We start from the raw sequence: 24,507 nt of genomic DNA, 5'->3' as shown, positions 1-24,507 counted from the left end.
AGAGGGAGGAGGAATAAAAAAGAGAATGATTGGCAGTTTTTTAAAGGTGGCTTACTATTTTTTTTCTTTCGATTATTTTTTTACTTATTTACGATTTTAAAAAAGGGGAGAAGGTGATACCACTGCAAATTTTATTTAGCCCCTCCACCTTTTAATGTTTTTGTAATTAAGTTTTTTATTTTTTTAATTTACCCTTTTATTTATTTTAAATTCCAATTTAATCCTTTTGAACGGCGCCGTTTTAGAGGGGAAGGAAAAATTGCCCTTCCAGCCCCTCTATGTAATTCTCGCGTTCAATTTAATCCTCCAGATTTTATTTATTTGTAGATTTACCCTATATTTTACTTGCAATTCAATTTAGTCCCTTTTTCATATTTTCTTTAAAAATCAATTTTTTTTGGATAATGCAATTGTTTTTATCTTATCTTATAATTTTCATATGTAATTATTATTATTTTGTATATATATGTTTTTAAAAAAGAGCATGTATTATGTTTTATTTTGAAATTATTATTTTTCGCATACTTGTATAAATATATATACTTGTTTATTTATTTAATTATTTTTGGTATTATTTATTTCAAACCTATATATACTTTTATGTATACTTGTATGCACTTTTTGTTATTTATTTTAATTATTCGCTTATCAATTTATGTTTGCATATCGTTTATTATTATCTTGCCCATTTATTTGATATTTTGTATGTCATAATTATTTATTTATTCATTTATTCATATTATTTCTATGCTATTGTAATATTTATTATTGCCTTGTATATTTAATGTAACATCACAACACTGTTTTACTTGATTTCAAACTTTCCAAAATTAAGATAAATGCTTGTATTTAGGATTTTCAAGGAAATTGAGCCCTAACGTATTGGGTTCCGATTTTCTTCGTTAAATCTAACAATCGAGCAATTTCTCTTTAATCAAAAAAAAATAAGAATTCATTATTGGGAATTCAACACGTTGTGTCCTAACGTATTGGATGTGACGTGTTGATTTCTCGAAATGAAATTTTTTCTAAAAAATAATAAAGGGAATATTCTGAGTTTGGGATTTTAAAGGAATTGTGCCCTAACGTATTGGGCCGTGATTCCTTAAATCTTGGATAAATGGATATTCTTTTAATTTTTTTCATTATACGAGTATTCTGAAATAATTCATTTTGGAGGAAATTAGAATGTTGTGCCCTAACGCATTGGGTGTGGCATTTTTCTTCTTTGAAATGAGAAGGGTCTTAATACGTAACGTTTTAAGTTTTTAAGGATTATATTTTTCAAATTTTCGACATTAAGACATTAATTAATTAACTAGGTACCAATTTTTGGGCGTTACGAGGGTGCTAATCCTTCCTCGTACGTAACTGACTCCCGAACCCGTTTTCTAAACTCGTAGACCAAAGCTGTTTTTTAAGTGATCCAATCACACCCTAATAAAAGATTGGTGGCGACTCCCAATTTTCATTTTCTTTAAGTCGACAACCTAAAACTTTTATTTTTCAAAAAAATGGTTTCGACATCTTGGCGAGACATTTTTAAAGTCTTTGCTCTGTTCCTGTTACACGACAACGAGCAAAGAGGGGCAGCTGTAATACCCGATTTTGGCCCGAGTAAAAGGCCCAAACCGATTTAAAATAGTGGCCCAATTTCGAATATGGACCAAATACAGTGGTCCAAAACGGATGAGGAAACCCTAGGGTTTCTGAGGATCAATAGCGCCGCAAGCCACCTCCACGCGATCTCCACCTGCACAGCAAGAAAGGAAATAAACAACAATGGCAAGAAAAATCAAGAAAATTGCAACAGATTTGTTTCTTTGTTTTGTATTTTTATTATGGCTATAAAAAGCCATTGAGATACTGTATGAAAAAGGGGGTGAAGGGGATACAAAGAAAAAGAGAGAAAACAGATACAAGAATCTTTTGAATACAAAGGTTTCTTTTTTTATTTTCGTTCTACATTTTTGGCGTTCATCATTCTTTTACTATCTATCTATATTTTTTCTTTTTTCTTTTATTTTTATAGTTTGCTTAAAATAATAAAGAGGAAGAGAACGGGAAACTTACCTTTTCTGTCGAAACCACCAAGTTGTTGCTATCTCCGTCGTAATCAGAGCTTTGGCACAAGGCTGAACAGTGGCACTCAAGGGTTGATGAAACCCTAAAGAAGCTATTTCATATGCTGCTTCAGAGAAAGGGGAAACAAAATTGTTTCCTTAAATTTGGCTTTTTTTTAAACTTAAAAAGAAGCAGAACACTGCCATCCAGTGGGGTCCACGCATTTCCACCTTAAGTGGGAAATTTGCACATTTAGACCTCCTCTTTTGCGACATGTTTGGATTAAACCTATTGTTCCTTTTTAATTTGGCCCAAATGTTTCTGCCTTTGTTCATTTCAGCCCATATCGCTGCACACCGTTTTGGGGAGGCGGATTATTTCCGATTTGGCCCTCCATGTAATTCGCATGTCGCGATTTGGCCCATTATTTTGATTAAATTTCATTTATTTCTTGTTATTGTAGTTTTTTTAACTATTTGGTTTTTTTTTTGCAATTTCGCTTTTTTTTAAATTTATTATTATTATTATTACTATTATTATTATTATTGGTATTGTAATTATTATTTTCATGTACATACAAACATTTTTATAATATATATATACACTTTTAAAAACTTGTTTTTTTTTTACTTTTGTAAATATGTAAATACGTATGCTTCTATACATTTTTTATATATATATATTATTCTTCATAATTTTTTTAAACTAATAGTTTTCTCATATTTATATAATTATGCATGTTTATTTATTTTGATAATGTAGATATTATTTAATTATTTTTAATATATTTTATATGTTCATATATATATACACGTATGTTTTTTTTTACTTTCGAAAATGCTTAAATACATGCTTATATTTTTAACACGTATTTTATAATTTACATATACACATTTATTTATTTATTTATTAATATGTTATGACTTTTGTATATATAAGTTTTATAACCCAAAATTTTATTTATAAATTATATGTATTTTTCTTTAAAATTTCTATGTGTAGATTATATACATTATTTTCTTTATTTATTTTGCTTGTTTTCTTCATTCGCTACTTAATTGTGTTTACATTTATATTTTTTTATTTAATATTTTGCATGTCATGAAATATTGCTTTTATATATATTTATTTCGTTTATTCATTTGCTTATATTATTTTTATGTCGATGATGTATTTATTATTGTTATTATTGTTATTATAACATTTGCATGTATAAAATCACGTTACATCATTTTTTACTCAAATTTAAAGATAGAAAATTTTTTAAAAATTGAGATAATGTTCGTATTTAGGATTTTCAAGGGAATTGAGCCCTAACGTATTGGGTTCCGATTTTCTTCGTTAAATCCGATAATCGAGCATTTCTCTTCAATCAAAAAAAAATAAAAACTCATTATTGGGAATTCAACACGTTGTGTCCTAACGTATTGGATGTGACGCGTTGATTTCTCGAAATGAAATTTTTTCTAAAAAATAATAAAGGAAATATTCCGAGTTTGAGATTTTAAAGGAATTGTGCCCTAACGTATTGGGTGTGATTTCTTAAATCTTGGATAAGTGGATGTTCTTTTAAAGTAAAGGAAATATTCCGAGTTTGGGATTCTAGAGGAATCGTGCCCTAACGTATTGGGTGTGATTTCTTAAATCTTGGATAAGTGGATGTTCTTTTAAAATTTTATTGTACAAATATTTTGGCCCAATTCATTTTGGGGAAAATTAGAATGCTGTGCCCTAACGCATTGGGTGTGGTATCTTCTTTCTCTGAAATAATAAGGGTCTTAATACGTAGCCTTTTAAGTTTTGCTAAGGATTACGTTTTTTCCAAATTCTCGACCTTAAGACACTAATTAATTAACTAGGTACCAATTTTGGGCGTTACGAGGGTGCTAATCCTTCCTCGTACGTAATTGACTCCCGGATCCGTTTTTCTAAAGCTCGTAGACCAAAGCCGTTTTTTTAGGTGATCCAATCACACCTCAATAAAAAATTGGTGGCGACTCCCAATTTTCATTTTTTTAAGTCGACAACCTAAAACTTTTATTTTTCAAAAAAGAAGGTTTCGACACACGACATCAATTTATTAAAGATTTAACAGAAAAAGATAAAGAAAAAAAACTCAATAAGTTGAATAATCAGTTTAAAATTTTTTATAATTAGGTGAGGAAAGTGAAATTAAACCATAATTAAGTCATGGCCTACCAAAAATATAATTAAACTAGTAAAAGAAGAATAAATATTTTAAGTATTTCACGAGGTAGACTACAGAACGGGCCCGGTGCTGAATTCAAACTATCCACAATTAAATTAAGAAAAGAAATAAAAATGGAAAATGTCAAAAAGCCCAAAGTCGCCTAAGGAAGGCAGGGACATGGACAGTTGTAGTGGTAGAGGACAACAGCGGCAATTTGAAGCAGGATAAGAGGGTAAAACAGAAAAAAGGAAACAAAAACATTGGGAAGTGGGGTGGATGGAGATGGAGAAATTAGGTCAACGTTTCCATACCAACCCAAAGTTAAAAAAAGAGGTTTAATTCTGTATTTCACCCTTTTAGTTTATGAAAATTAATAAGTTAGTTCTGTTATTTTAATTTATCAAAATTTGATCCTCATATTTTAGAAAACTACAATTTATCCGGTTGTTGATAATTTTTGCTAATTTTTTACATGTAAATTGTTTTTTCTTTATATGTCTATTCTTATTATAAAATCTCAGTTGTAAAAAGATTAATGTACCTTGTTTTAAATGATAAATACTATTATTATGATGTTTTTGTCTTTTCATACTTAAAGAACTAATAATCACATATCTAATGATCGGACATATGTATAATAAGCTTTATAAACTCAACGCTTGCCCCCTTTTCCTAGAATCATTGTGAAAATATGTTTTAAATAAAATGTCATTGTGAATGTGACATAATTTAGTAAATTATTGAATTGTTAATTTTTAGACTAATGATATAACACAAAGGTTTAGCAAATGGACTAACTTGTCATTTTTTGTAAAATATGAGAACTAAATTCTAATAAATTAGAGTAAACAAACTAATTTATCAATTCTTATAAAGTAGAGGGATTGAAACTCTAAATTAAACCTTAAAAAGCCAGTTTGAAGGTAAAATAACAGGACATCATCTTCACTGGTTCCACCTACCTCCTTCCTCTTCATATAGTCTTTCAGTTTGGTTTTGTGTATAACATTCATAGTAATATTTTTTCAGAAAGAAAATGGCGGATTCTGCTGTGGCTTTGGAGGATGTTGCTTCCGTTGATATCATGACTGAGCTACTTCGCCGTTTCAAGTGCTCCTCCAAACCAGACAAACGCCTCATTCTCATTGGTTCGTTTCTTGGTTTTTCTAGTGTTTGAATTAATTTTTTCTTAGGGTGATTGAAGTGACAAAATTCAATGAATTGCAGGCCCCCCTGGATCTGGAAAGGGCACACAGTCGCCTATGATTAAGGATGATTACTGCTTGTGCCATTTAGCCACAGGTGATATGCTCAGAGCTGCAGTTGCTGCCAAAACACCTCTTGGAATTAAGGCCAAAGAAGCCATGGATAAAGTAACATCATATCTTTCCCCTTACTGGATAGTCAGATCCATTATTAATCTAATTGTGAAGTATAATATTAGGACATGTGCTTTGTTTGATGTTAGGGTGAACTTGTCTCTGATGATTTGGTGGTTGGGATAATTGATGAAGCCATGAAGAAACCCTCTTGCCAAAAAGGTTTCATTTTAGATGGTTTTCCGAGGACTGTGGTTCAAGCACAGAAGGTGCCCTTCTTTTCATTTCCCTTTTAATCTTTTGGGGTTACTCTTGGGGTCTTTTAACCATGTTTCTTATGTTTGATGTATAGCTTGATGAGATGCTTGGGAAGCAGGGAACTAAGATCGACAAGGTGTTGAACTTTGCCATCGATGATTCCATATTGGAAGAGAGGATCACCGGTCGTTGGATTCATCCTTCTAGCGGCCGAACCTACCACACCAAATTTGCACCTCCCAAAGTTCCTGGTCTTGATGATGTAGGTTTCCTTTTTCATTTGTCTTTTCTATTAAATGATTATGGATACAGAATGAATCTGCAAGCTCCGTCTGGATCTTTATACCTTTGTCTTTGTTTGCAAACATTTTTGAGTTGATTAAGCAAATAAAGGATATGACACGCATTCTCTTTGATATACTTAGAGTTTTTGGTTAAGGCTCATTTATTTGGACTGATGCATTACCTGATCCATCAATTTTCATCACATATGTAAGAGGGATCTGCAGGTTTTAGGGTTGTGTTTTTGAAATATGATGATGCACTCTCTAGGAATATGTAAAATCGGATTCTTCAGGCCAATGACGCCTTGGCTCAGTTGGCAAAGGTGGAGGCCTTGGGTCTTGAGTGTCCAGGTTCAAGACTTACCATGTGTAGGTCTCTGAGTTTCATAGTTTTAGTCTAGTTAGTCTCAATTTATTGATTTTAATCTGGATTTTTATCAGTTCTTAGTTGGTTTGTGATGTAACACGTTTTGTTCTTACTGTACATTGAAGGTCACTGGGGAGCCATTGATTCAAAGAAAAGATGACACCCCAGCAGTTCTCAAGTCAAGGCTAGAGGCTTTTCATCGACAGACTGAGCCGGTATGCTTGTTTCCTCCATGGAATATAACAAAATCACTCAACTCTTTGTGGCCGTGATGACCTTATAAACAAATTCTGATAGTTTGACGATATGCAGGTAATCGATTATTATGGTAGCAAAGGTATTCTTGCCAATCTTCCTGCGGAGAAACCTCCAAAAGAGGTCACTTCTGAGGTTCAGAAGGTTCTTTCTTCATAGGACTTGATCCTACCTCGTTCATTTATTTATTTTTCTCAAATTTTTGTTAATCATTTTGAATTAAACCGATACATTGTCGGCAAACCGTTGTTTACATTTCAAAAATGAGTATTTACTGGTTTTGGGAGCCTTCAAGAGGGTTTTCCCCCCACAAAATAATAGTTTACTACAGGTTTTGTAGTGACATTGAAGTGATTAAATTTCTGAGTTCCGTCCCTATTTTTGTAGTTTTGTAGTGTCAATATCCTTCTCATAGTCCTTTTAGCCAAAACCATCCTTTTGATATTTAATTCATCCATCTTAATCATTCTTATTTATTATCGATATTATCAATCAATTATGTCGTTTTAAAGTTTGGAAACACATTTTATTTTGGTAAGCATACCATGGATAACTTGCATCAAAAGTTACTTCATTTAAAAAAATCTATTTCTATTGTTAAAAACTGGCGTGATTGGTGAAATAACCAAACAGTTACATGTAACATGTCATGTGTACCTCAAACTGACATATTAAGAATAGAAATGAATAAAATTTTTAACTTTACTGTAATACATATATACTAATTTATCCATTTATAGAATAAAAAACACAAGATACAATATAATTCATAATACTTATTTTAACATTGGTGATAAGTAATAGAATGCAAAGACCGATGTTGGGCAATACTCCAAATACTTGAAATCCAAGATTGCAGTGATAATCACATGTAATAATATTTGATATTTTCACTATATATTCTTACAAAGTAAATTTCCACAAAGCAAAGTCACCTTTTAATAATTAAAAAAACTCATATAATTTGCATCGCAGTTAAAGGCATGATTATTATTAAAAGCTTTGGTTAAAAGTGATGCGAAATGAAAGTGTCCTTTTTCTTCGGTTTGCTGCTTAATACTTAAATTTATCAATTTTTAATTTTGAGTGGGAAAAAGGGTTTGGATCTGATTTAATGTTTGTTGCTTTTTATATGGTTACGGAAAATGAGTGAATAAATGTTTGCCAAGATTTTTGTTTTCGTTGGAGTGATGGATGGTTGTATATGATTATAATATTAGTTACAAATTAAAAGACACAAACAAAATGGGGAAAACATATTTACTGCTTTTTTTCAAGTGGACTCCTATAAAAAAAATTATTACAGCATCCACATCTTTTAAAACAAAACAAAACAAAAATTAATTTGGGAGTTTAAAAGGAAAAACAAAAACTAATTTCTTTTAAGAAAAATTATAAAATGAAAAAGAGAAATTAGGAATCGGGTGATGCTCTTTATTAATATGTGTCAGAAAATTATTTTCTGAATATTGCTTCTTTTTTTTAACGAGTATCTGACATTTATGAGTATTTAGTTCAAGATGCTTGTAAACGTCTTCAAATTTTTCGCCCTCTTTAGAATTAGGGTAATTATTATAATATGATTGTTGCATCTCGAAATTTATGGGTGTCGAGTTTATTATGATATATTTTAAATTTTAAAATTACTAATTAGTCTAATTTAGAAAAAAAAAATAGAGGATAACATTTAATCATTCTGAACAATTGTTTTTTTAAAGAATAATGTAATCTAATTAAATTTTAACAGCAACTTAAATGGCATTGACACTCGTGGGTGTCGAGTTTTACTTAAAAACCCTAGCATAACCTTAATTTAAAAATTTATAAATAAGGAGTCAAAGTTGTAGATTTTCATAGAAAACAAAACAAATTGTCTTTTATGTTCTACCATAAACCCTGCATAGCTAAGTATCTTGAAATTGCAATTTCCAAGCATATCATAACAGTTGCCCACCTATTGAGATCCAAACGAAGACATGTTGCCAAGAATGTAGTGACATTGGAGTATTCTCTTTGGACTCTACTTCCTAGCAATATGAATATAGGTTTGCCTGATGACAAAATAGTTGTCACACCCGATTCTTCTAAGGACTCGAATTTAAAAAAGAGACGGAGAGCTGATTAAATGGAACTTTTTAGTGGCTGATGAGCAATTAGTTGGGTTTCAATTCTGGATTGGTTAAGATGGAATCGACTAATTTCATAGTGGGAAACATAATGATTGCCGGTGAATTGCTAGTTGAGATTTAGAGACCATGTAGAGGAATTATATAATTAGGTGAGAAGGGATATTCCTGCTAAATGAATTCCTCTCAATTTTGTTTTCAATTTCCTCTCATCTACATCGTCTTCTTTGGTTATTCCGAAGAAGAGGAAAATTAGGATAATTCAGCATGAAGCAGTAATAGTGACATTTGAAGTTTGGAAGTAGAGAATTTGAGAAATCGGTAAGCTTTCTTATCTTTTTGTACTTATGGATTAGGGGTTGAGTAAGAGTAAGGATTTCCTAACAAGATTCTATAAACTGAGTTCTAGGTTTTAAAAGGTTGAATGCTTTCAATTTAATATATATATATGGTTGTTGTGTTTAGCTATCAAGACGATAGAGGCTCTAGTATTTGGAAAAGCTAAGCTAACAAGGAATAAGGAGTTCAAGTGAGTTTTTGTGCTCTACCCCTAAGTGATCGTTGATAATGCACTATTTGAATGATTTGTGTTTGAGTTTGTCTGAAACTGTTGTTGTGTATGGAAATGGTAATAAGAATGTTGAGTATGAATAATACCGTGTAAGTGTGTATGTTGGATGTTAAGTGTATTGACTAAGTAATCAATGGTGTACTGTATAATATAGTAATAAGTGTAATGACTTGAGTGATATGCATGTTTATTGTATGCAGAGTAAGGAGGGGATTACATTGACGAGTTAGTTGAAGATGTGAAAAATTGGCGTAATAGAGGAATAGGTAGACTGAAATGGGGATTCAAAGGAGTTTGGGCAGCATTGTGAAATGGTATCTACTGGCTCGCTAGAATGACACTGTGACAACAGCCTATCAACTTTATGGAGTGACACCGCGACGACGGTTATCGTCTGGTCCTTCGAGGCAACATCGTGTAAATGATATATAGGTCCTTTGAGGCAAACTTCGAAAGGGGTTTATCGATTCTTCGAAATCAAAAGACCATGGTTAAGCCATGACGTGATCCAAGGGCAAGTAGGTACAACTCATGGTAACAACGGAGTCTGCAAGGATAACGAATAAGAATCCTACCAAGGCATAAAAAAGAGATATCTATATAACTCGTGCGATGAGTAGGTTGACAAAATAATTGAGGTGCGATGGAAGCGCGGATAAACGTACTAAATAGAAGGGTTTGCCAAACGGAAAAAGTAGAGGAGTTTGATAAAAGCGCAATAAACGCGACATATAGGAAATGAAGGGGTATTTCCTTCGGAGATACTTAAGAACAAGTATTCACCATATGTGTTGTAGAATCATTGGTTAAGGGTACATAATAGTTCATTGAATTCTTGAAATTTCAAGTGAAATTGAAAAAGATGTGGCCAAAAAAATGGGAAGTCGTCCAAGGATCACTTTAAAGCGAGGATCGCTCAAACAATCTGATCAGTAAAGTCCGCTAAAGATCTATAGAGAAAAAGGATGTCCGGATAAGACTACATAGCACAGGAGGATCCGCATGGACTAGTAAGTGAGGAAGTCCGATGAAGACTACCTTGGGTGGAGAGTTTACCAGAAAATAGCGAAGGAAACGGAAGTCCATCAGGGCCATATAACACGAGGAAGACCATGTGGGACTACCAAAGGTGGAAGCGCCAAGGGATACCTGAGTAGGAGATAGTTCGCCGGGAACTATCTATTAATTGGAGTGTCTTAAAAGATTAGACTAATGTGAATAAGTATTTTAGGGTACATTACGGGTACGAGCCCACCAGAAAAAAAAGGGTGTTTATTCAATTAGACAAGTATCATATTCAAGTTCACAAATGAGGATACTTGGAAGAGACCTTATTCATGAAAAATATCAAGAATAAGCAAAGTCGAAAAGTAGGTTATCGCCTACATGGTACGATAGATCCATATGGTGTTTAGTGTGAATTAAATGGATCAAGGTAAATATTCCTAGTTATGACGAATTCTCGGTTAAAACGCCAATAGTTATCGCCAGAGTTCAGAGTCAAATTCATATAAGATGTTTCCCTTTCATTCTTATACATTCTCTCATTATAGCTCCCATTTCTGAATCATTCAATAGCATGTTTAATTGTGTTATGCCATTCCGATTTACAATATATATCTGCCCTACCGAAGGCTACACAACATAATTCTTTTAACTCCATTTCTATAAATCAATTCATATCATATCATACCATATCATATCATTCATTTTAGAAGCAGATGGTAGTGGCTTAACATGAAAATGACCCATACTTCTTATCCTAGACATATAGAACTCAGACTAATGACTTTGGATAGACAACTATTATCATGCACACATACATTGATCATCCTTTACAGAGTAAGATTACTTATCTTACAATATTATAAAGTAAAGATAATCACAACACATGGAAGTAAGAAGGAACTCACCAGAAAAAGTCTAAATAGCAGGTCATTTTCCTTTGTCACTTGGACCTTTAGTAGCTAATTGAGTTAAAAATAATGTTATTTAAACATATCATATTACTAATTCATCGAATCTAAACATGTATGCACGAAACATTAACACTTAACCCATTACCAATAAGTTTCCTTCATTACACCAGTCTGACACTTATGCAGGTAGAATCGAAAATACGTAAATAGCCTTAAAAATAACCTAAGGTTCATTGGTAATTACCAGTGAGCTATGACAAACATATAAGTTGGCTGACTATAGCGAACCCAACTGCAAACAGGTTTTTTGGACTTTGGTTTTCAGAAAATACAAAGAAGATCAATGAGGAAGATGAATACACAAAAAACGCAAAGAGTTTTGGTGAAGGCATTGCTCTCCTTATATACTTAAGCACGAAGACAAGGCTTAGTAGAAAAATAAGATAATTCCACTAACACTCTTGATTCTCGTGATTAAATGCGCTTATAAAAAATTAAGTCTTTTAATCTACAATAACTTAGTTCCATTCTAACTAAGTCTCAATTTAACTAACTAAAATTTTTTATTAAATAATAAACAAATCCATTCAACAATAAACCAAGCAAGTTCGCCAAAGCATCTGGGTGGCATACGCTTAACGAAAGAGTCCGTCAAACCACAGATCTTCGCCAAGCTAAGAGTTTGCCAAATGGTGCATATAAAGAATTTTATACTTAATCAAAACAAAAAATTTACTTACTCATCTGTACACTTAATTCACTAAAACACTCTAAACAAAAATCAGATATCGAGACTTCATCGAGTGGGTTGTTACAATAATATACAACTTGAAAAGATTGTTACTCTGCCGAAAAATAGAGAGAATTTATTCTTAACTATTAAATATATTTTTCTAGAATAAAAATTATACCGATTTCTATTAAAGAAAATAGGTTTTCGTTTTCACCCCAAATAAAAGAAAGAAAACCTTTTCTTGTTTTGTGTTACGATTTAATTGGTTTGAGCTTACACTTGAAGTAGTTCGTGATACAAAAATAGCGGGAAAGATAGTTTGAAAGCTGAGAACAACGAACATCTGCTAAGTTGAAAACACAGGTTTGAGTTCGTTTAGAGTTTATTACTATAAATATCACAAATCGGGTCAATTTTTAAAATTTTAATTTTCCACTGTGCAAGAAAATCGTTTTCAAACCGAATTTTTTCCTTCCAGCTAATTGATTGAAGGATATGCTGTCATCTTTAGAAAGTCGAGTGGTTAATCTTGAGGAATCCATGGGGGATGTGAGGGAGACACTCGAGGTAGATGAGGGATGCACCGATGAGCTAGACTCGATGAAGGAGCAGTTCAAGAAATTTGGGATAAAGTCTATTGATTCAAATGTTGAAGCGATGCAAGGGGTGCTTAATTCCACTGTAGATAAGTTGACAGTGAGAGATGATGCTCTTGAGGCTATGGTGACGACTTTGAAGGAATAGATTAAAGAGCTTAAAGGGGAGCTCGTTATCTACAAAGCTACTTTGGGTAATAGAATGTTGACTTTAGGACCTAAGTAATGAAAAATCGATGTTTCCAAACCGAAAAAGTTTAAGGGGACAATGTCCGCAAGGAATGTGGACAACTTTCTTTTAATGATGGAACAATACTTCCATGCAATAGACATTGAGAAAGATGTTACTAAGGTAAACACTGCGCCAATTTATTTTACTGATGTAACATTGTTATAGTGGTGCCATAGATCCACAAATGAGAGACAAGATGGTACTGCTATTGAGACTTGGGTGGAGTTCTAAAGCCAGTAAGTCGAGAGGTTTACAAACTGGAGTTGGTGAAAAACTCAAGGTTAACCCAATGCTCAATGTGGGAACGCCGAAACCTATTTGTGAGGATCAAGGGGATCACAGTTGAGGTAAATTAGAATGCGAGCAAGTAAGAGTGGTGGGCTCTTGTGAACAAGATGTACGAAGGAGAGAAACGATTCGAGTTAGGTGGTGGCGGAAGCCAAGGAAAATGCTCTGATGGGCAAAACTACTTGACAGAGAGGCTAGTTGGGAAATGATCGAGGCATTGAAAAGTTTTTGAAACGGTCAAACTAGTGTCATATTGAGGACACGACAAGAGCGTTGTAAGAATGAGTGGGAGAGAATGTCACGAGTCACGGATCAAAGCCCATGACTAATGCAGAAAGAACGTCCCATTGAGGTTAATTGATTAAATGAAGCTCATTCAATCTACTTGGACTGACCTGATTCGTGGAACACAGAGAATTCCATCTACTTGAAGCTTTGGTGGATCAATGAAAAACTTTAGTAAAACTAGAGTTACAAGGATAATTATTGTAAATATTAAGGGATAAAAATGTATAGAGTTTAAATCTCTTAGAACTCTCATCTTGTAGATAGACATTAATCTCAGATGTTAATGTAATTAAATCTATACCGTTGGATCTTGAGGAGCTTAACTATAAATAGAAGTCTTCCTCCTCTTTTGTAATAATCTCATTGTACGCCACTTATTATGGAGTTAAAGAATATATTTGAAAACATTTACTCAAACACCTAGTGTGCATTGTTTTCTTGTGGCTTTTTCAGTTCTTTCAGTGTTCTTTTGCTTTTGAATTTGCTTCCACTTTATTGCGATGCCTTAGAGAATTTCTAGGAGAAACCCTCATCTTTCGAGAGTTAACTGACTTAGGCGAATTTGAAGTAAAAAAATCGCCTAACGTCGTACAGTTTGTTAGACTTAAATTCTAGTCCCGTGACACAAAGAGAAGGCTAGTTTAGTTTAAATCTAAACAGAATGTGAATAAAAATTAAAGTAACTATATCAATAATTAATTTACGATAATGTAATAATATTTGATTATACAATATGTAGGTAAACATATTGCAATATTTTTCTACAACAATAAAGATGACATATTTTTCCTCTGATATGGAAGTCTAGAGGATATAAGTAAAAATAAAAATAGGATAAAAATGTAAAAAAAAAGTGAGAAATTTACAACTTGGAGGTAAGGGTTGATAATTTGATAACCAACTCCTTCCTAAGCACTTTACCTGAGGCATTCCTTGGCAATGAATCAATGAATATTACTCTTCGTATTCTTTTGTAATGAGAAACCTGGTATCAAAATTTTCAGAATTTTTAACACCATATATATCTATACATGGAAAGATAACAATTTCATGTTCCATTTCACACCTGCTTGGCAACAAAATCCTTGATCTCGGATCCAACAATGTTACTGCCTGGCTGTCTCACCAAAAAGGCCACTGGTACCTGCCCCGCTTCCTCATCCGGATACCTGTTTCTCATTTGTATGTTGCCAATTGGCACTATTCATGAGTTCGCTTGACACAAATTCATTTATCAAAAATATACTCATATCACTAAGGTCATTTGTTTGTCAAATTTTGAATGTTATAGAGAGATAGTTGTTATATACTTATAATAATTTTTGAGACACCGATAACAACATTTAACATTTAGATAATATTTGAAGTTTTTAAAATTTTAAATTAAAAAACTATAATATATTAATAATAATATTTTTGATACAATACAATAGATGAATAGATGAATGATGAGGGTAATATGATTCGAACTTGTTTGAAACAAGTGTCTGAAAAGAATTTTAACCATCGCTCCATTAATTAGTAAGATTTTGATAATATCTTTAATGAAATTTACAAATGTAATTTTATTTATTAAAGACTATTTTCATTTAATAAAATATTATTTTTATATAAAATTTAAATATTTTATCGAAATAATAATTTAATTAAAATTCACTATTTTTTATTTTGCTTAGGAATAAAATTAATTTTACTTATAAAAAACTAATTTAATAAATAGTATACTCTACACTTTATGATTGTTACTATTATAGATAAAAGCTGTTATAGGTAACAAAAATAAAACATAAAACTCAATATTATAACAAATTTAATTATTATAATAAAATATTATCATAAAAAATAATTATTATAAAGAGGACGAATTTTTTTAAATAATTATTTAATAAATTTATCATAAGTGGCTTACTTTATTAATAATAGAAGTTAACTGATATAATTTGATAAAAAGATTATGACAAATATGAAAATCAATAGTAAATTAAATGATTTTTTTCATGCTAAATTAAGGGACTTAAAATTTAATTTATCTCTTATGAAAATTTAATAGAATTAGAATGTTCATTCAACACCTACATTGAAAACCAAATATGCATAATAATTTATTTTTTTAATTTTGATAAAAAGTCGTTTTATTTAATTTTTCATTTTTTTCAGTTATTAAATTTGTGTTATTTATCAAATCATCCTAAAATAAATAAAAAATTAATATTTGTTAATTTTACTAATGTGACGTACACGTGGATTATCACTGTCAACAGTTAATTAAATTTTTAAAATTCAAAGAAAAATTCAAAAAAATACAAAAATTATTTTAAAAATAAAATTATTAAAAATATAAATTTTTAAAAATCATTAATTGTTAATATGACAATCACGTGTGATAACATCAATAAAATTAGCAAACATTTACTTTTCATTCATTTTGAATGATTTAATATATAGCGTAGGAAAAATAAAATAAAACACTAAAATAGATTTTTTTTATAAAATTGAAGGATAAAAGAATCATTATGGCAACAGTGGAAACAAAAATAGTGGAAGTCACATACGGAACAACAGCAGCCTCCACGACATCTGGATGACCATTAAGCAAATGCTCCAATTCAGCTGGGGCAACCTGTTCCATCAATGCCCAATCCATTACCATTATCTTTTTAAAAAAGCCCTTAAAAGTGAATGAAGAATGATTACACATGATGTGTAACCTGATTTTAAAGAAAAATACAACGTGAAGTGATATAAATGGTTCTTACAATCAGCTTATTTGCCATAATTATGGAAAGCTCGAGAAACCAACCTGGTAGCCTTTGTATTTGATCAACTCCTTGATCCTATCAACAAAAAACAGATAGCCTTGATTATTTATATAGCAAAGATCGCCCGTTCTTAACCATCCCTCCCGACCCAAAACAGCAGCAGTCGCATCTTCATCATCAACGTAACCTTAACCACAAATCAAACATGTAAATTAACCAAGGAATTGAAGACACTAGAGTAAGTATTTGATATCAATGTAACCAAATTCATAATTACCCTTCATTACTAAATCCCCTCTAACCCAAAGCTCCCCTGGTTTCATAGGAGGTAAAGCAGCACCGGTTTCAGGATCCACCACTTTGGCTTCACAATTTGCCATTAGCTTCCCCGTCGCACCCTCTGTTCGGGTTTCATCCGGACCCAATGTGGCAAACACTCGCCCCGTTGTCTCAGTCAGGCCGTATGACTTCAAATAATAATAATATAATCATCGATTAATGGATTAGCAGCCTAATTAAGTAATTGAAAAGGTGTTTAAGTTTTACCTGTGCCAGCTGAACTTTGGGCAATCGATTTTTCAACCTCTCTATTGTACTTTTACTCAAATGAGCTCCTCCGCAGATGACAACTTCAAGGGAGCTCAAATCATAGCCGTCCATTACCTCAGCATCCCCAGCCATAGTTACAACCAAAGGTGGAGCCAGTGCCAGCTGGCTAACCCTATACTCTTCGATGACACTGTACATTTTTCTCATATCAAATCTCCGATTTCCACCCGTTATCACCAAGCACTCCCCCGACGCCATAAGCCTCAAACTGAGCGCCATCCCATAAGCGTGAAATAACGGAACCGTACAATAGCCGACCGTCTGGATCGTCCTCACCGGACGCATCCCTCCGGCAATATTGGCTGTCCAGTTACGGTGTGTCAGTGCAACTCCTTTAACCGGACCGGTCGTACCGGATGAGTAGAGAATCGTGGCGACATCTGATTGCTTAACTTTGATTCCTGCTCGTTCCTTTTTTCCGCGTTGATTTTCCATTAACGACTCGAATTCAACCGAGTCTATATTAACGATCCCGTGTTTAAGCAAAGGGAGTTTATGAGCTGAATCGGATGAGGCGAAAGCGATTACCGGCTTTGAAAGCAGGATTTGGTGCTGAATCTCGGGAACCATGGCGGCTGGATTGATGGGAGAGATGACGACGCCGAGAGAGAAGAGAGACAAGTAAAGAATCGGAGTGTAAATATTGTTAGGGGAGAAAACGAGAGCACAGTCGCCTTTGGAGAGGCCGAATTGGGCGCGGAGTGAGGAGGCTAGATTTTCTAAGCGAAAGATAAGTTCGGGGTACAGGACCCGGCGGCGCGTGTCAGCGTCGATGATATCGGCGGCGGTGGGAGAGGGAGGGAGGAGTTGAGGAGGGAGAAGATGAAGTCGGTAAGTGAAACAGGAGCTGATTCTGGCGGAAGTGGAACGGGAGGTCGGAGGCTATGGAACGTCATCGTTTTGGAGCAGAAGCCGGAGTTAGGATGGACGGCATTCGCCATTTGAAATTTGAACGGCTTTTTTATTTCGGGAATTTGAAGAAATGGAGCGTCGATAAGCTTATGCTTTTTCGGAGATCTAAAGCATATTCTTTATAATGAGATAAAGAAGCTGAAAGAGAATTAATAATATTTTATGTAAACTGTTAAAATAGTTATTTTTGTTTTATTCAAATTATATTTTAATTATTTATGTTTAAAAAGTTACGTTTTAATTATAGGCTTTTTTACCTAAATAATACAAAAAATAAATTAATAAATGAAATGGTGTGCCATGATATTATTTACCAAAATGATATGGTTTTACGGGTGCCGCCTGTTAAATTGACGGCACCGGACTGAAATATAATGATCTAAAGTATTTAGGGACCTTATATGTAAATTTTTCATTTTGAGTGGCTGCTGAAAAAAAAGTAAATATATTTTAATATTCATAAAAGCCCTTTATTTAATATTAAAGTAAATATATTTTGAATTTTAAGCTCTTATCTTAATTTCTTGTTGATGCAACAAAAATTATATACACTTTAACATCAACATAAAATCTAAAAAAGCAATCAAAAATTTCAAAAGAGTAGTTAAGAATGTTGTATATAATCACTCTCAAAAAATTTTAAAATTTTATTTTTTATTTAATAAACTATTTTCATCAAATTCACATCAATATAAAATGCAAATTAGTTTATAATTTTTAAAATAGTTTTACTTTAATATTAAAATTTAGGACTTTCATGGGTAAAAATCATAGTTTGAGGGCCTATTTAACTATAAAAATAGTATAAAAGCTTGTTTAAACAAAGTATAATGGTCTAAGCGCTTTTTAGTATATTAGCCTTCCATCTATGTTTTCATCGGTTCTAATGCAGGTGCTAGGTTCAACAACCTAGAGTCTAGCAGGGCTAATATATTAAAAAGCCCTTAAATATAGGTAAAATATATTTACTTTAATATTAAAATAAAGAGATTTTATGAGTAAAAATCATAAATTAAGGGCTTATTTAACTACAAAAATAGGTTAATGGCTCGTTTATACACAATGTAGGGGGTTGAAGGGGAATAAAAAAAATAAATAAGGAGGGTTTACAAGGTAATTAGTCACATTTAATGTTTGGTGCTCAGCACCCTTTCACTTTTTTTTTCCAGCAGCCATTCAAAATGGAAAATTTGCATATCAAGTCCCTGAATACTTTAAATAATCACATTTTAGTTCGATGCTGCTAATTTGACAGGTGACACCAATAAAACCATACCATTTGGTAAATAATCTCATGAGCATGTCATTTCAGTTATTAATTTTATTTTTTGTATTGTTTAGGTAAAAAAGTCTTTAATCACGTTATCGTCTTGTAACATTTTAGTCATTAAGCCATTAATTATCGTTAACGGTGTTACGATAAGCTGATGTGACACATTAAACCATCATTTCAAACAAAAAATTTAGGTTAAATTCTACAAACGATCCCTATATTTTTTCATTTTGAGCAATTTTATTTTTTTTTCCTTTTGTTCTTTTAACTTTCCTCTTTTTTTTTCTTTATTCTTCATTCTCTTTTGCTTCTCCCTTTGTTTTCTTCCCTTCTCCATTTCTTTTAATGTAATTTTTCTATATTTTCCATTTATTAAAACTAGTCCCTATACTTTTATTTCTTTGAACAATTTAATTTTTATTTTTATTTCTTTATTTTCCTTTTCTTTTTCCCCTTTATTTTTCTCTCTTATCATATTCTTCATTGTAGAAACATAATCTTTATCCACCAAATAAACCAAATCCTTATTTCTTTCACATGATTCCTAAATTGAATTTCACTCAAAATTGAATACCAATCATTCTTAATCAAATATCAATTTGAATATAACCTAAATTTGAAAATAAAATTTGATCTAACGAATCAATATAAAAAAATATATCATTAATCAAATCTAAACATATATTGAATTTTTTTATATTCAAAACAAATTTAAAAGAAAAACTACGTTAAAAGGACCAATGATTACAAGGTCGTGAGGATGGTGCAATTCAATAAAAGTGACTCTTGGAGAAAAATCACTAAGCTCCCTCCTTATCTTAGGTTTATGTTTCAAATTTTTTCTACCATTTAATGCATAGGCGAAGCTATGGTGTGCTTGTTGGTGGGGTTTTACATTGGGCAATGCCTCCACGAATTGAATTAGGATCGAGGAATAGGTTGTGTGTTTTTGTTATACCTACTTTTATTTGATAATATGTTTTGATATAACAAATTAAAATGTTTTTGAATAAAAGTTAAAATTAAACAAAATTAGCAAAATGATAAAATCAAGTTAAAATGGTTTCAATTGAGTTAAACATTTTCAATCATGTTAAAAGAGTTTTAGAACAAGTTAGTATTGCTCCATACCAAAAAGTATGGAGTATCGATAATTTTCAAAATATTAATACCTATTCTAAAATCGATGCCAAATTGACATTTTGTTTTCAATCAATTCCAAAAAGTATTAATACCTTTTACCAAGTATCGATAAATTGTCTTTGGTATCTGCAACATCCCCAAAAACTTTCAGAGTCTTGAACAGTGATAAAAATACAATAAATTAGTCAAAATTTTGAGAAATTTGAAAATTAGAAATTTAAAGAGTTATGAGATATAAAAGATAGGTGCAGAAGATATTTGGAAAAATATAAATATTAATATAAATTTTTTTAGGAACCAATTAAATTAATGGAAAGTATTGGGACAATGTGAGAAAATTGGGTGTTGAATGATTAAATTAAATTGATGAAAAAGGAGGAGGGACTAGAGGTGAAAATATACCAAAAGGAAATAGGACACATGGGTGGTATTATAGAATTAGTGAAAGAGTAAAATGGTAAATGAATTGAAAAGATAATTATGAAAAACTAATGGCTTAATTGTAATTACGTGGAAAGGGCAAGATGGTAAATAACATAAAAAATATTTTTGTATAGATAAATTGATGGAGAAGTTTAGAAAAATGGAGAAAGAAAAGGTTAAAAAGCTTATAAAAGCCATCAGTCACTGTGCTTCACCAAATACAAATCAATTAATATAGTTTTTCCTAAATTTCTTCATGATTTGTGAGTGAAATCAATGGAGAGGAATAATAGTTACATTAATTTCATGAGAAGAACATTCATGGGAGTTTTGGAGGAGAGAGAAAATAAAGATTAGACTTGAATGTCAGTGTTTGAGGTAATAATTATCAACTTCTCTTGAAATACATGTTAGTTTTAATTAGAAGACATGAATTATGATATGTGAACATAATTTTTAATGTGAAAATATTGTGTATTTTGATATGGAAAAATGAAGAAAAAGTGAAGGAAGTTAATAAACAAATAGAGAAATAAAGCAAGGAATTGGACAAAGGGAGGAGGAGAAGAAAGTTGATTTCAAGCCTAAAGTTGTAAGTACAACTAAAATCTTACTTGTTTTGATTATGAAGTTAATTGCTAGAATGAATATAATTTTAATATGATATTTAATAACAAATTTATATGTTGAATAAGTGAAGAATAAGGCTTGATAATGATTAAATATAATAAATAATGAATTGATTGTATTTATTAAGTAATATGTGATAAAGAAATTAAAAGAAATGTGAGAAAATATTTAGAGTGCATAAAAAAACATTAAATTGTAGAGGATGTAAAAGTTGATGGAACTATATATTTATGTAAGTAAATGTGATGAGAAATATGTGAAATAATGATATGTGAAATAATGTATATATGTTTGATGAAAAAATGAAAGACAAGGATTAGTATGTTAAAAGCGTAAAATAACATGTAAAAAGAATTAATAAAGATTAGTTCTGAATTATAGAAATTATATTAATTGGTGAAACATGTTACATATATTAAAATGAATTGTAAATTCTATTTGTGGATTTGATGCCTCAAGGAAAAAATTTAGAAAAAAAAATGACATGTGAATGTGATAAGAAATTGTGATGGAATATGGAAATTAAATAGAGAAATGAAATATGTTATATACAAAATTGAAAGAAAAAGATATTGTTACATGAAATGTCATGATGATGTATAAATGTACAGTAAGTAAAAGTGATAGGTGATGTAACACCCCTTGCTCGTCCTCGTCGCTGGATTAGGGTTATGGAGTATTACAGTACAATTTAGAACATATAACTTCAAACAGAATCACACATAAAAATTAAATGGTAACAATCAATAATTCATTTAAATCCATGCAAAAATACACTTACGAGTCTTAAACCGAGTCTACGATACCTTAAAAATAGTTTAGGAGCAATCAATGACCAATTTGAAACAAAACAGGAAATTCTGTGAAAAGTTGAAAAATTTTGAAACAAGGGTCACATGGCCATGTGTCAAAGCCCAGACTATGTGGCTCAAAACATGGCTGTGTGGCTACCTCACACGCCGTGTCCCAGCCCGTGTGTCCGCTTATGTAACTCACTGACTTAGGTCACATGACCGTGTCGTAGGCCATGTGCCAGACCGTGTGTGGCACACGATCGTGTGGCAGCTCGTGTTCCAGGCCATGTGCACCAAAATTTACCCAAAACATGTCATTTTCAATCCAACACTAAGGTTCCAGGACCTACCAAAAATATGCGTTTACAAGCCTTCAAAATACATTCAAATGCACTCAAAATATCCTAAAACAATCAAACTATGTGCCTAACCATTATACCATTATTGGGACCACAATTTCAATACCTAAACAATCCATTACCTTATAGATACACAAGCCACAAATACACATTCCAAATACCACACATTACTTCATGCTAACTTACCATTTCCCTTCCTATTCAAACATTTTCACCTATACCATAACTTAGCATTATGCATGCATAGCTCAAATGGTTATTTAACACAACAAGACCATATGCACATCTAACTTGATAACATGTGTACTTATAAGCTATTACAAGGCATAAGCATTATTTCATCAATCTAAACAACACCATACAAACACACTATCAAAACATATTCAAACTCTCCTATTACATGCCATATAAGCCAAAGTTTGCATTCAAAATTCACCAAAAGGTCTTCGGATAGTGTGACTTATTCAAGTTGATCCTACTACTCGATTTTCCACAAAAACGCTATCTACAAGGAAACAAGACAATTAACACGAGTAAGCTTTTATGAATCTTAGTAAGTTTGACGATTTAAATGATAAAGCTTACTAAATTAAACATATCAATTTTAATAACAAGATTAATAATCAAAGTTTCTTGTCAACCACAGCCCACAACAGGTGAGTTCATACTCAAACAAGGGTAAAATAGTTCATAATCCATTCATAACATTGTTAGGAGCTTATGAACAAACTTTCCACAATTCAATAACAAGTTATTTTCACTAAAAGCAATGCCCGATGAATGATATATGGATATGAGTACATGATTATCCATCCGAAACACGCCAGAAGCTCAACCAAGCCAATCCAACCGATAACACACCTCGACACTAAGTGGCTAGCCCGTAGGCTAACATCCCTCCTGTAATAGCCTCGGCACCAAGTGCCAAGCATGAAGGCTTTACATTCTCCCCTAATAACACACCAAAAATACTGTAAATATAACATGATAGTCTGCAACAAATATAGGACTTCGGTATATCTAGTGAACAGGAAATATAAAGGAATCATCATCTCATCTCATAACAACCTGTACAACGCACACTATAACCTATTGGCATGTCAATCGTACTCTATTCCACTTTCATCCGGCATAGGAGACCACATTAATAATCAATGTTATATATAATTCATATTTACAATTCTCCTTAACTTAGTATTGAATATATTAAACTAACATTCGACAATTAATTTTTTCACACAATATGCATAACAAATGTATTGAATTAAATCGAACGAACTTACCTACAAAAGACGATATCCAAGTCGAAACAACGATCAACCCGCCACTTAAGTTTTTTCGCGATTCGAGTCCGATCGATTGGTTTCTTGATCTAAAATGGTAATTCCATTCAATTAACCACTTTTAATAGCAAAATAAACTAACTTTACGCAAATAAGTCCCTTTGCACATTTTTACAAAATTACCCCAATATATATTACCTTTTATGCAATTAGTTTCTAAGTCCAAAACTCGGAATTTAACCATTTTCAATCAAACCCAAGTTTAGCTAAACTATTTGGGACCTCACTACAATCCATTTTTACTTTTATTATACAACAAGTCCATGAAATTTTTCTACTTTAACATTTTAGTCCTTAAACATTAAAATTGTTAAAAATTAATTTACAAAATAGTCTTACTTTTCAAACCAACCTTAATAATCTATCATAAAATTTCAAAAACATACTAAAATTATCAATGGCATAATCCAAAATATTTGATTTTTTTTCAAATTAGTCCACGGGTTAGCTAGATCAAGCTAATACGAGCTAAAAACATAAAAATTACTAAAAATAGGTAGGAAAATTACCTACAAGCATAAGCCTTTGCTTGGTCGAGCCTTTAGGTTCTCTAATGGAGTTTCTTCTCTCTATTTTTGATGGAAGGATTGTTGGGGAAGGTGATGTTGTTTTATTATTCTTTTATTTAAAATTTATTTATGTATTTACAATTTTACCCTTTAATAAAACATGAATTTTTAACTAATTATAACCCAAAACCATCCGCTATCTTAAATAATGGTATAATTGACATTTAAGGAGGGTTTAATTGCACAATTGGTCCTTCAATTA

At 31.7% G+C, this 24,507-nt stretch overlaps 1 protein-coding gene and 1 pseudogene across 1 annotated transcript; one reads left to right on the top strand and one right to left on the bottom strand.

Moving 5' to 3' along the window:
• Positions 1 to 5,185: 5,185 nt before the first annotated feature.
• Positions 5,186 to 7,124, top strand: LOC107921158 (adenylate kinase 4). The gene is made up of 6 exons (XM_016851031.2): positions 5,186 to 5,403; positions 5,483 to 5,628; positions 5,724 to 5,843; positions 5,927 to 6,094; positions 6,609 to 6,698; positions 6,796 to 7,124. The coding sequence occupies exons 1-6, from the start codon at positions 5,292 to 5,294 to the stop codon at positions 6,895 to 6,897; spliced, it is 738 nt and encodes a 245-aa protein (XP_016706520.1). The 5' UTR covers positions 5,186 to 5,291; the 3' UTR covers positions 6,898 to 7,124.
• Positions 7,125 to 14,155: 7,031 nt separating this feature from the next.
• Positions 14,156 to 17,895, bottom strand: LOC107921571 (4-coumarate--CoA ligase-like 9; annotated as a pseudogene).
• Positions 17,896 to 24,507: the final 6,612 nt, after the last annotated feature.

The sequence above is a fragment of the Gossypium hirsutum genome, chromosome D01 (assembly GCF_007990345.1).
Source record: "Gossypium hirsutum isolate 1008001.06 chromosome D01, Gossypium_hirsutum_v2.1, whole genome shotgun sequence".
NCBI classification, from domain to species: domain Eukaryota; kingdom Viridiplantae; phylum Streptophyta; class Magnoliopsida; order Malvales; family Malvaceae; genus Gossypium; species Gossypium hirsutum.
Note: the sequence above shows the minus strand (reverse complement) of the source record. Positions and strands in the feature narration are given on the sequence as shown.

Coding starts and splice junctions, on each gene's coding strand:
- LOC107921158 (XM_016851031.2), top strand. CDS start 5,292: ATGGCGGATTCTGCTGTGGCTTTGGAGGATGTTGCTTCCGTTGATATC. Junction 5,844..5,926: donor CTGTGGTTCAAGCACAGAAG/GTGCCCTTCTTT, acceptor TTTGATGTATAG/CTTGATGAGATGCTTGGGAA. Junction 6,699..6,795: donor TTCATCGACAGACTGAGCCG/GTATGCTTGTTT, acceptor GACGATATGCAG/GTAATCGATTATTATGGTAG.